We start from the raw sequence: 13,665 nt of genomic DNA on the forward strand, positions 1-13,665 counted from the left end.
TATATATGTCCAAGCCACTCTCTCACTTCGTCCCAGCTTACCCTTCCCCCTCCCCGTGTCCTCAAGTCCATTCTCTACGTCTGCGTCTTTATTCCTGTCCTGCCCCTAGGTTCTTCAGAACCATTTGTTTTTTAGATTCCATATCTAATCTGAGGTTCTTACAGTGAGACCCCTGAAGGTACGAAGCAGGGTGGGCAAGCCGAGGTGCTCCAGGCCAGAGGAGAGCGTTCCCTTGGGAGGCAGAGCCTGGTAGGTTTAGAAAGAATGTGCAGCTCAGAGTGACCAGAGCGCAGAGCGTGTGTGAGAGTAGGAAAAAGAGAGAGAACGGAGATCACAGTTTTGATCAAGCAGGGCTTCACCCGACCACCTGGTGATCCTGAGTGGACAGGATTCCCATGAAGGAGATTACCAGGAAGGCAACATGGTCCATCTGGGAAGAATATAAGGATGGATTGAAGCAGAAAAGTAGGAGCCTGAGGACAGGGGGAGAGAGGAGTTAGGAGACAGTAAATCTAGTTGGGAGGTGAAGGCCTGACCCACAGACGGGCACTGAAATTACAGAGAAAGAGGTGGTTAGTCATTAGGGAATGAAATATAATATGGTGACTGAATGCAAGAGGGGAAGGAAAAGAGAATCCGCTGACCTAGTGACCAAGCGGGTAGGAAAGACAGGGAGGACGCAGGTTGGTAGAAACAGATGAGCTCTGATTTGGAAATTATGGCTTCGGGGGCACCGTAGTCCAGCCCAGCATGTGTTCGGAAACAGCCAGTGAGAACTCAGGGCAAGTCAGTTCTAGAGACGTGGACGTGGGGGCCGTGGAAAGGGCTGAGCCCCGAGTGTGAATGAAATCTAGCTGGGGGGGAAGTGTGAATATATGAATTTACAGACTAGGGTTTCCTATGGCTCAACAACAGAGACAGTACAAGTGGTCACACTTCAGGGTCGCCTTTTCTGCTACTGGATGCCGTCCCCCCGATGACTGATGCCACCAGATCTGGGTCTCGCCTTGCGTGTTACCTCCCCTTCTGTATTTGTCCCCTCTTCTCTCCCTCATGTTCCTTAACTGCCTACGTCTGACCATCCCTCTGCTTTCCCTCCGTCCTCACACTTTCCACGATACTCACTTTCATAAAGCTTGTGAATAGACAGCATTTTAGTCTAAATGTTATTTCATCTTAGATTCCCAGTCTACCCACTACGTCTATTGTTTTTCCTCCCAATCCTTCCTTAGTTCCAAATCATTGACATCTCATTAGTTCCTTGATGCCTCTTTCCCTCTGATCTCTATTTGTTCTCTTTTCTGAGAAGCAGCATAAGCTGATTGGAAAAAGGCATTCGGTTTGGAAACTAAGAACCTGGGTTCCAGCCTGACTTTGTCACTTACTCCTATCTGTGTGACTCTGGGCAAGTCGCGGCACCTCTCTAAAATTCTGTGCCCTCACCTGCGAAATGAAAGGCTTCTTAGTAATTAAAAATTCTTGCCTGCTCTAAACAAATTTGTGATTCTGCCATTTCTCCCCAGCTTTTCCTAGGTCCCCGTCAAGGCTTATTCCAAAAGAAACAACATTTAAGAAGTTACCAAATTTCTTTTGCTAAAATAGTTAGGCATGTGGCGTTTCAGCCAAACCTAGTATCTATTCTGCTGGTGGTAGTCATAGCAGTTTACAATAATACAATTTCTCTTTCCCAGTGGGCTTCCTACTTTTATTGTAACCTTTCCAGCTTTACCATAAGTCTTTCAGATCCAGCTTGTCCTCACTCACTGCACAGCCATTTCCTGGGTGGGTCTCAGTGAGTGGCCAGAATACAAAGAGGAAAGCCCAGGAGAAGGATGGGTTTGTCCTCTGAGCGCCCCCGGGCCCCATGGAATCAATCAGGGAGGAAGAGGGCATGCACAGTTCTGTCTGACAGATTCTTTGGGACAAAAATTTCCCTGACATCCCCTATCCAGCAAGTCTACATTTCAAGACCTGGGCAAGACCTGTTATCTAAACAAATAAGATGTGTCCCACTCGTTTCAACCTTCCTTAGTCAATAAACATTTTCTAAGTGGTTTAAATAAGATCCTCTCTTAATGACGGCTCACCCACAATCTTTCAAAGCACAAAGGGAACTAATTCCGGAATGTCCTGACTCTGATGCCTTTGTCTCAAGGCCTGTGAATCTCAGAGCTGGTCATTATCACCCTGATATGGTGATGACCACAGAAGGAAAGAGGCATTGGGCCACTTTTCTTGAATTTGCTCTTTGAAAAATATCGAAAATATTGAAAAATGTCATATCCATAACCATCTGTCACTAGGCTCAATGTTCAAAGTAAGGGCGGGACCAGAGGTGAGAAAGAAAAGATCTGCCTTTGTCTGTGGTCTTCTGAACTCATGTTATCTGGGTGTTGCAAAACAGAGGATAGTGGCTTGACTGTAGGCCACTGCCCTTTCTGGGTTTATGAAGCAAAGCAGTGGCCAGAATTTTGCCCCATGGCAAGACCTCTGAATAAAATGCAACAGCAGCAAAGAAATTTAAATGTGTTAACTCCTCCTTCCACTCCCACCCTTGCAGTTCCACCCTTTCTCATCAGGATCCTTTTAGCACTGGAGGCAAACATCATGTAAAATAATACCTTCTTTTGTCTTCCTTATTTTGCATCTTCCCCGTTATTTTTGGTAATGTGTAGGTAGCAGACAACTAGGTACCAGATGAACCAGTGATTTAAGAGTTGGTTGATCGCTCTACGTCCCTTGATGATGGAAGCACTTTGCATTTTCTCTTCAGAACCTGATTTTTTGAGGATTTCTAACTGACAGCATTGCTCCTGAATTCAAAGAAATTACGATTTGCCTGTGATATCACTGTTAAAATATACAAACCTCAGTTTCGTTCCCAGAATACTTAAATGTAAATTCTTTTGATACGAGTGTTACATATCACATTATTGCTATTAGGATTCCAGATCAGTCCACCACGAGAAGTTTAAGTCAGGTTCTGGTTTTGCTGTTTGCCCACGTCTTTCATCAGGAATGCAGATCCAGGAACGATTTGTTCAAATGTTTTTGTTATGATGAGGTTGGTGATTTTGTTCTGCTTTTACCACATGACAGATAAGAAGTGATTACGGGTTAGCATTGTGAGAAAAGTATTGCCATGCAGATGGCAAAACTGGGGGGGGATTTTGTTTGGGTTTTTTTTTTTTTTTGGTTTTGCAGAGGCTGTTAAACAATGAAAGGACATTGGATTAAAGGAACTCTGATAGATGGGAGAAAAGATTCTCCCTCTGTGTCAGGGGGACAGTGGGGGAAAGACAGGTTGATTACGTCTTTCCTGGGAATCCTTACTGGGACTTAAGTCTAAAAGCATACAGATGTAGCCCCACTAAGCAGCTTATTCTGGATGGCCCTGGGGAAGACACGGAGGAGCCAGCCATGACTGGCACCCATCCAGACCAACACCTCCTGATGTCTCAGCTTCTCAAGACAGGCTGATTTGGACTAGAGAAACCAGTCAAAGGTGACACATGCGTTTAGCTGGCTGGTGTCCATTCCTCTACAGGTGAAGAGAATAAAGGTCTGGGAGAGGGGCACTGCCAACATTTTAGGAGTAAATACATACATTTGTGTCACCTTTGAGACCAGTTCAGCGTCAGGCTGAATCGCAAGCCAAGGGGGACAGGGCAGCCCACTCAAAAGAGCCGCCCCTCTCAGGGCGATGACTGCCTGTCTTCGCTGGTTTGCTTTCTTCTTTAAAGCCCTGCTCTAATTTACACAGATTTTTCTCAAAAACAGAAGGTAATTTTAGAAACGAAACATTTGATTAAAGAAGCCATGGGACTTCCCTGGCAGTCCAGTGGTTAAGACTCAGCGCTTCCACTGCAGGGGGCTCAGGTTCAATCCCTGGTCGGGGAACTAAGATCCCACATGGCGCGCAGGGAGGCCAAAAAAAAAAAAAAGAAGAAGAAGAAGCCATGTTATGGGGAAGCACTGAAGACAACAGATAATCCTGTTGAGTTTTAAAGAAAACTTGTTACCTTTGTTGAATGATGTTAGTTGACTCTACTGTAATGTATCAACTGAATGTTTGCTTTTGAACAACAGAACAAAACTAATTTATTATAGTTCTGTCTTCATTATACACCACATGTTGGTGAGTTAAACACAACAAAATTATTTTCTTTTCTTTTAAAAGTGTCTACTAAAGATTAAAAGAATAAGGTAACAATTAACATGTAGTTTGTTGCATTAAAAAATCTGATATACTGGGCTTCCCTGGTGGCGCAGTGGTTGAGAGTCCGCCTGCCGATGCAGGGGACACGGGTTCGTGCCCCGGCCCGGGAGGATCCCACATGCCGCGGAGCGGCTGGGCCCGTGAGCCATGGCCGCTGAGCCTGCGCGTCCGGAGCCTGTGCTCCGCAACGGGAGAGGCCACGACAGTGAGAGGCCCGCGTATTGCAAAAAAAAAAAAATATATATATATATACCACAAAGGCTAAAACAGCAAGTCTAGGCAAAAAAACGCAATCAAAATTAAGATGAACAAATAGAGAAACGTCAGTGAAGAGCATCCCAAAGGCCGTGGAGAGCCTGAAGGATTTGTCTTCTCCAGCGAGGGGCCTTTGTCAAGAGGGGTCAACCGGGAGCAAAGAAGAACGTGCTGTGTGATGAATTTGGAGCCGTGAGGCTGCGACCAGATGCGTGGAAAGGGGGGCATCAAGTTGATGTTCTAGTCAGATTCCCTGGAGCCCATCACACTGTAAATTCAAGAAGCTCATAAAAGAAAACCATGTCTCAGATCTACAAGCTGGGCAGGCCTGGTTCACCAGCGAGGCCAAGCAACATTCCGTAGAGCCGCGAAGCTGCACGGAAGCAGAGTTATGTCCAGAGGCGTGTGTTTGATGGGAAGGCCCCTGTCAGCTTCCGGGATCAAAGCTTTTCAGAGGACAGGCGAGCATCGGCTGCTGCGTTGTTTTTCTGCTTTTGCTAAAGAAGGGATCGCCTGCCATGTCTGAAAGGCATCCTGGCCCCTTGTTCTCTCTCCCTCCCTTATCCGGCGGCCCCTGGCGATTCTAATGGCTGCCACCCGTCTTGTTGCATTTCTGTTGTCATAGGTGCGAATCTGTGCAGAAGTTTTCACAGATCCACAGTGAAATGAAAAAAATAAATAATGATGGGGAGAACATGTTCATAAAGCTTTACTGAGCCTTGTCAAGAGCTTTCACCCTGAAGTTAGGTCCTTTCTCTCTGTGGCATATGGGTAAATGGCCTTTCTTTATGAAATGATGCTAGTTACAGGTGAGAAGTTTTTATTTAAAAACCCTCTGTTGGGCCCCGATTTCATTTTTTGTTCTGGTTTGTGAACCCGGCAAGTCTGGGAAGGATTCCCTGCTTGACCTGTCGCCTCGCCCCTGGGCTCCTTTAAGCCGAATTAAAGCCTTGCTTCCCTTTGAAACCTTCGTCGCGGTCCCCAGTGATGAGCCTCCCTCTCTACCATCTCGGGACCCCGCGTGGACCCTCCACTGCAGCGGACTCTTCAGCTCCCTGACCTCACAGCCCGTCCGTCCTCAGTCCTCCACACCCGCTCCCTGGCTGCCTTCCTGGCTGGAATGTGTCCTGCGCCTGCCTTCCTCACCTGTATAAACCCGCGTCTGCTTCAAGGCCCAGCTTAGGTCCCCACCGTGACGTGGCCCTTCTCCGCTCCAGCACGATCGCTCCGTCACCTGCCCTCAGGGGTGGGGGGACTCTGGACCACCAGACTTCTGATGCTCTGTGCACCCCCAGTCCCCTCGCACTGTAACTAGCCCACAAAGCTTCTTCAGAAACCGGTAGGTGACTGGCGGGGCAGATGCTCTGAGGGCCCTTCCGAAGTAGCAGCTTTCCCGGCCGGCCCTATGCGAGCCCTTCGGCCCTATTAGTGCCTTAACGTAGATGCAGCCACTCGTCTGAAGGCACAAATTGAGGACTTCCAGGGCTGAACTGTGAAACTGGGCCACTAAGATGCCAGCTTAACCCTCTGTCATTCGAACTGCACTGCCTACAAAGGCTACTCGTATTTTTATTTTCCAAAGAACCAAAGGCTAATAGGTTAGCATCTGAGTGTGCCGCATCCGATGCTCTGTGGCCATGCACTCAGCATCCTGTGATGGGAAATGCCTGCCCAGCAGGACAGGGAACGTGGGGTAGGCCAGTGAAAGAGCAGAGGCAAAGGTTGGAGGAATGCTTTCTGCAGGAGAAAGGTGACAGGCCTGCTTTAGAGTGAATGGAGCTGGAAAACATAAACCAGCAAAGGGGTCGATACAGGGCAGGTGAGCGACAGCAGCAAGAACGAATCAGCAGAGAGCGGGCAGGTGAGTGACAGCAGCAAGAACGAATCAGCAGCGAGCTGGCAGGTGAGTGACAGCAGCAAGAACGAATCAGCAGCGAGCTGGCAGGTGGCGTCACCTGTGGAAAGCTGCCGTTCTCCACTCCAAGCCAAGCCCTGTGATTTACAGAAGGGCTAAGGGACCTGGGTCCAGTGCATGAAAGTTCCAGTTACGGCCCCATCGTGAGATGCAAAGAGAGCCAGATCAAATCACCTGACCGCATCTTATTTTCATTTTTCCATCCGTAAAAGGGGAAGGGGGTGGGGGCATAATGCAGTACTCACTGCCTTTTACGTAGGAGCATGCCAAAGGATGTTAATTTATTTTTTCAGTTTTTCTATAGCTTCTTTTTTTTCTTCCAGTGTTACTGAGATATAATGGACAGACAGCAGTGTGTACGTTTAAGGTGTCCAGCACAGTGATGGGACTTCATACGTCAGGAAACGATTATCACAATAAGTTTAGTGAACGTCCATCATCTCCTATAGATACAACATCAAAGAACTAGAAAATACACATGTTTTGCTTGTGATGAGAACTCTTGGGATTTTCTCTTTTTACAACTTTCATGTATAACCGACAGCAGTGTTAATTCTATTTATCACGTTGTACATTGCATCCCTAGTACTTACTTATCTTAGGGTGTTCATTTCTTTAAAGCACAATAGCTTATTTTTCATCGTATCCTATGAGACCTGCAAAGCGCTGCAAGAATTATGTCCAGGTTAAGATTGCACTTTAAGCTGGTTTGGTCAGTAATTCTGTAACTCTGCTTTGCTGCATAAATAAACCTATGCTTGTTTGTTTCAGAGTAATAATTTCTTCAGAAAAGCAGTTTGGGTTTCTTTCACTGCTGCCTTAATCTGCTGGGGGCATTTGGGTCGCTGGAGGGGAGGCTCTGCTCTTTCACTTCAGCTCTGCCTTTTATGGGTCCAAACAATGATTACACTCAACGGCGCATTTTCTCTCTCTCTCTCTCTCTCTTTCTCCATCCGTCGCCCGCCTCTTTCTCCTGAGTGCCCGTTTCTGTCGCTGGCAAAGCAGCAAGGCGAGTTGTCAGATCGAGTCAGGCAGACCCACGATTTGAGTGATACTGTCCCCACTGAAGTAACGGGCCCTGAACAGACATCCGTCTCCTTCCTCCTTTCTGCCTTCCTAGCTCCACCGTGACATTGGCCTTCTAGATTCTGCTTCGAATTCCTATAACCACATTTTTCAAAGCTAATTCTTACAGTCTAGGAGCCCTCTCTCCTTTTATTCCACAGTATCATTTCAGTCCTTTTTTCTACCCATTATTCCCTTGTCGCCCCGTGTTTACGCCCATTATTAGGATCCTCTTCACTGTTTTCCCTCCTCTGGTAACTTGTCTCACTAATAAGATTCTTTCTTTTCTAGTTCTGCATCTGGGCTTATTTTAAGTCGGGCATGGTTCAGGTCTCCATCTCACTTAGACCTTTTATTAATGAAGCCGCCGTAGTATTAATATGAAATCCAATCTTAAGTATATTTTTTGTCCCAAGGAAGTCTCTGGTGTTTCATCCAGAATTTACACTTGTTTCCCTTTCTTCAAACCACTTTGTCATTTTTGAAATTTTCTCTGGTGCTGCCACCAGTAGAAAAGTCACCCCCAAAACCAATTTTTTTTTAGTAAAATGTTGTATCTGTAATGCATATTTATGATAATAAGATAGCTTTCTAAAATATATCCTAACACTTAAATTATAGGTGCCTCTTATATTTATATGCTAAAAACAAAAGTGAGGGTATCATTAAAAAGCAGTCATTAAATGTCAGGAAATATTACATCTCATTTCAGTAAACATGATAAATCATCATTCAAGATATCACGCATTCCTACAGCATCAGTGTAGACAAGGTAGATTATCTCCACCCCGCCAACATTAAGTCCCAATTTACCATTATAAAGTATGTCAATCACTGAGAAATAAAGTCTTTAGAAAAGACCTTATCATATTAATTTGTTGAAGATGTCTCAGGATACCAAAGGAATATCTTTACATATGCAGATACATACATGCATGTGCATATACTGCTTTACAAAATTATATATATATATTTCCATATTGCACTGCCATAGAGGGCATAGGTTAGTAAAACTTGCAAAAAGGATATAACAGTGAATTAAATCGACTTTATAGAAAATACGGAGGAATACTAAGAAATTTAATATCAGCAAACATGTTCCCTTTGCAACGGCAAATTAGACGTGCAGGAGGCACTTGGTCACACTTCGGAGGATCACGTGCTGCGGAGACGAGCCGCTCTGTTTACTCCTGCCCTCGCCGGCGAGGCTTTTCTGTGTTAGCCAGGCCTCGATCACTTCCAAGCGTGTTTGGAGTCCTCACTGCACAGCTCGCGCACAAAGACAAATGTTCTTCCAAGTGTGTGCAGCTACCGTTGCTGCAGACTCTCTCGTAAGTAAGAAGAACCTGCAGTTTCCTGTTTAATGCCGAGTTCATGCCTCTTTTATTCAGCTATGACAGTGAAGGTCGTCTGACAAATGTGACGTTTCCAACCGGAGTGGTCACAAACCTCCATGGAGACATGGACAAGGCCATCACAGTGGACGTCGAGTCATCCAGCCGAGAAGAAGACGTCAGCATCACTTCAAATCTGTCCTCCGTCGACTCATTCTACACCATGGTTCAAGGTAAACACGAAAGCAGAGCTTTTAGTGGCCCCGTTTAAAATACTACTGGTGGGGCTTCCCTGGTGGTCCAGGGGTTAAGACTTCACCTTCCAAGGTAGGGGGTGCGGGTTCGATCCCTGGTCAGGGAGCTAAGATCCCACGTGCCTCGGGGCCAAAAAACCAAAACATAAAACAGAAGCAATATTGTAACAAGTCCAATAAAGACTTTAAAAATAGTCCACACCAAAAAAAAAATCTTTAAAAAATAAAATACCACTGGCACCCAGGTAGAATGTGGCAACCCCCATTTTATAAGGTGAACCAGGAAAGAGAAGGTGGAAATATAAACCCCTAGAGATATCGATGAGATAGTCTAATGTCTACATGTAATGTTTATTTAGTAATATATACATATATAAAATCACATAATATCTAAAACAATCTGTTAACCTAGAAATTATGGGTTTTTTCTTTCCCATTTAATAAAACAAGTTAATTCCCACTCTTCACTTGCATCAAAAGGCCCTTTTTGCATCACCATCACTGCCATGGAAGGACAGCAGTGTGAGCTTTCTGAATCCGTGCATGATGCAGTATTTGAATCCACATCTCATGCCATCACTGGAAATTATATACCCATATGTGTTCCATTTTTTCATTCAGTCTGTAGGTATATATGTCCAGTAACTCCATGATGGAACCTCCCACCACATTCCTTTTTGATGTAATCTTGAAAAGTCCTGTTTACAATGACAATTGCAACTGTGAGGTCATTGCTCTAAGACTCATTGGTAAATCTGAGTTAAGCTTCTCTGACTCTTTTTTTTTTTTTTTTACCAATTCAGGTAATCTCTACAGTCACCTAAAATCAGTATTGCTTGAATTCATTGCTTCCCCAAATGGTCCTATATTATTCAAAAATTTTAAGTTGAGGCAATAGCCTACAATATGAGAGGGTGTTTTGTACAAAATATGACTTCCTTTATTTATTTATTTATTTGTTTGTTTGTTTGTTTGTTTGTGGCTGCATTGGGTCTTTGTTGCGCATGGGCTTTCTCTAGTTGCGGCGAGCGGGAGCTACTCTTCGTTGCGGTGCGCGGGCTTCTCGTTGCGGTGGCTTCCCTTGTTGTCGAGCACAGGCTTAAGGCACGCAGGCTTCATTAGTTATGGCATGCGGGCTCAGTAGTTGTGGCTCGCGGGCTCTAGAGCGCAGGCTCAGTAGTTGTGGCACACGGGCTTAGTTGCTGCGCGGCATGTGGGATCTTCCCAGACCAGGGCTCGAACCCGTGTCCCCTGCATTAGCAGGCGGATTCTTAACCACTGCACCACCAGGGAAGCCCGACTTCCTTTTTTTTTTTTTTTTTGCGGTACGTGGGCCTCTCACTATCGTGGCCTCTCCCGTTGCGGAGCACAGGCTCCGGACGCACAGGCTCAGCGGCCATGGCTCACGGGCCCAGCCGCTCCGCGGCATGTGGGATCTTCCCGGACCGGGGCACGAACCCGTGTCCCCTGCATCGGCAGGCCGACTCTCAACCACTGCGCCACCAGGGAAGCCCCCGACTTCCTTTTTTAAAGTCAATTTCAGGGGGAAATATCTCCTTATATTTTTGGTATAGAAGGTACAGATATTAAATCGTTTCAAAACATCTTTAACAAAAGATATAAGGATGAATATTGGGAAGATGTCTTCTAAACCCTTGGAGGTGACACATCAGCCTCTGAAAAGAACACATACTTGGTTCTTTGCAAAACATCTACTGGAGGTCGAACCTTCATTTATTTCATCAGGCAAATAAAGTAGAGAAGGACTTTAAATTCCCCTAAAGTTTGCCTTTAACATTCAGCCGAATCTGTTACAGCATGAGATGGCAGAAATCAAAGTTGTTTTGTTATTTTCTAAAAGGATATCATTAAGTACTTTTCATTCCATTATAAATGGAGTCCAGTCAATGTTTTAGAAATTTATATCACTTCTAACCCCACAAGCGATCCGGTGTTTAATGCACACCTATAGTTCGTGTTTTCTGCTGCTTGTTTTCTAGATCAGTTAAGAAACAGCTACCAGGTTGGTTATGATGGCTCCCTTCGAATCCTCTATGCCAGTGGCCTGGATTCGCACTACCAGACAGAGCCGCACGTTCTGGCCGGCACGGCTAACCCAACAGTTGCCAAAAGAAACATGACTCTTCCTGGTGAAAACGGTCAGAATTTGGTGGAATGGAGATTCCGAAAAGAGCAAGCCCAAGGCAAAGTCAATGTCTTTGGTCGAAAGCTCAGGGTAAGTCAGTGTCAGAGCAAGGTGACAGCCACCCGGTCCTCCGTGTCATGCAGTGGCCTGTCCATGAGGGCAGGCCTAGGACTCATCTCCTGTTCACGCTCAGGGTAACACCTTACCTTAGAGCATGAGTTACAGCCAACCATCAAGCCATTAGATTGCTCCTAGAAAAAGCCAACTATTTGAGAAAAGTGTTTTCTTAATATAGCTTTGATTAAAAATCAGTTCTTCCCATAGAGAATGGACTTGAAGATATGGGGAGGGGGAAGGGTAAGCTGGGACAAAGTGAGAGAGTGCCATGGACATATATATGCTACCAAACGTAAAATAGATAGCTAGTGGGAAGCAGCCGCATAGCACAGGGAGATTAGCTCGGTGCTCTGTGACCACCTAGAGGGCTGGGATAGGGAGGGTGGGAGGGAGGGAGATGCAAGAGGGAAGAGATATGGGGATATATGTTTATGTATAACTGATTCACTTTGTCATAAAGCAGAAACTAACACACTATTGTAAAGCAATTATACTCCAGTAAAGGTGCTAAATTAAAAAAAAAAATCAGTTCTTCCCTGGGAAATTAGGATAGTGCATGTAGCACAATTCCAAATAGCCTGGATGGCCAACAGATTCTTGTTTTACTGATATTGCCCTAATAATCTTACGCTTTTCCTTTACCCACTCAGGAAAGATGGCTTCCTAATGGGATGGGGATGGGTTCGAGTTGGATGAAATATGAAAAGTATTCCAGATCATAAATATGTATCTTGAAAGAGGTGGGTTGGCCTTTGAAAGGTGGATCCTTCCTTTGCATTCTTAATATTTTTAAAGTGCAGCTTAGGCACCTAGAAGAGGACCAACGTCGGAAACCCCCGCCACCTCCTCCCTATTGAAGGGAAACCCAAACTGACGTTATTGTTATGAGAAGTGTGATGACATTGCTGATTAAGCTAGTGTAATTGACCTTTGCAAAACGTTCTCTGTGTTGCCTTGTTAGGTGTTTTTATTCCTCCCTCTCAGATTGTGGGCCAACTAGATCTAGAAAGCAAGCTGTGATTTATGATAGCTGTTTGGTAAAGACAACATAGATTAACTACTAAAACACAGGTTACAAGAAACCACCTTCAGACCACTATAAACTGAACCGGATTCATTCTTTCTATTAGCAAACAGATTTTCATTTATCAGATAAATGTAGATAACTATTCCTAAAATTACTTCCCTTGCTGTTTAAAAAAAAGTTACTTAAAATCAAGGAGAGACAAAAAACATGGAGGATACCATTCATGTCCTTTTTTCAGCACCAAAAAATGGTTAAATTATTATTATTATTATAACAGGCCAACATTATTTCCCAGGACAAGCCCTCGTGGTAAGAAACAGCTACTACATATTGTCTCTGGCTATTTCCAAGAAATAGAAATGAAGTGAGAAAGAATCCGTGCATCAAATACAGACTATCCAACTCACAGTTATATTCTAATTCCTCTTCAGTTGCAAGGCAGGGGTTGGGACTCTAAGTGCACGATCTTCTGGAACCAGTGTCGTGCTCCCACTTCACCCGTCTCCCAGGCTATGGGAGCCTGGATGCCCTAGCTCCAGGGCCCTGCACCAGGAGTTCTGGTGGATAGGAGCCGGGGAGGCTGGAGGGAGGTTATCCTGTGAGAAGGGCCAGAAGATGATGCAATGGAACCTCAGAAAGAAGAGCAAGATCAGGGGGCAAGTAACCTGATGGCAAGAAAACAAGCTCCAGGCTCGTTCCGGGGTCACTGTCAGAGGGTCTTGGTCTGTTACCAGAGTCAACGCCAGCCCTGGCCTTTTCTTCTGCCGGAACAAGGAACTGAGCTGCCTGCATGCCGGTCTGCTGCTACCACTGACCGCTGCCCCTGGGCCCTGCTTCCTTGGGTCACTGCAAACTGGGAGCTAGTTCACAGGCTTTGTCTTAGTCAGCTACCCCTACAGCAGGTGTGGTGTGCCTGTACACACACATATACACACGCACAGAGTCACACGTGTACTTGGACACGGGACTGACTTTATCAAAAGACACAAAGGTTCTGCTCACATTTGTGCTCAAAAAATATGGGTTCTAGATCAGGCTCCACTTTTTTTTTTTTTTTTTTTTTTTTAATTTATTTATTTATTTATTTATGGCTGTGTTGGGTCTTCATTTCTATGCGAGGGCTTTCTCTAGTTGTGGCAAGTGGGGGCCACTCTTCATTGCAGTGCGCGGGCCTCTCACTATCACAGCCTCTCTTGTTACAGAGCACAGGCTCCAGACGCGCAGGCTCAGTAATTGTGGCTCACGGGCCTAGTTGCTCCATGGCATGTGGGATCTTCCCAGACCAGGGCTCTAACCCGTGTCCCCTGCATTGGCAGGCAGATTCTCAACCACT

General features: G+C 45.4%; 1 protein-coding gene across 7 annotated transcripts in view; it reads left to right on the forward strand.

Annotated features, from left to right (window-relative positions):
• The window catches only part of TENM3 (teneurin transmembrane protein 3), a 330,131-nt gene that overhangs the window by 292,129 nt on the left and 24,337 nt on the right, over positions 1-13,665 (forward strand). For all 7 annotated transcript variants that reach the window (XM_082608816.1, XM_082608817.1, XM_082608818.1 and 4 more), the window contains 2 exons: positions 8,846-9,021; positions 11,043-11,278. In XM_082608816.1, coding sequence (XP_082464942.1) covers positions 8,846-9,021; positions 11,043-11,278 — 412 coding nt within the window. The remainder of the gene's footprint in view (positions 1-8,845; positions 9,022-11,042; positions 11,279-13,665) is intronic.

The sequence above is a fragment of the Mesoplodon mirus genome (genome assembly GCF_964341445.2).
Source record: "Mesoplodon mirus genome assembly, chromosome: 20".
Taxonomy (NCBI): domain Eukaryota; kingdom Metazoa; phylum Chordata; class Mammalia; order Artiodactyla; family Ziphiidae; genus Mesoplodon; species Mesoplodon mirus.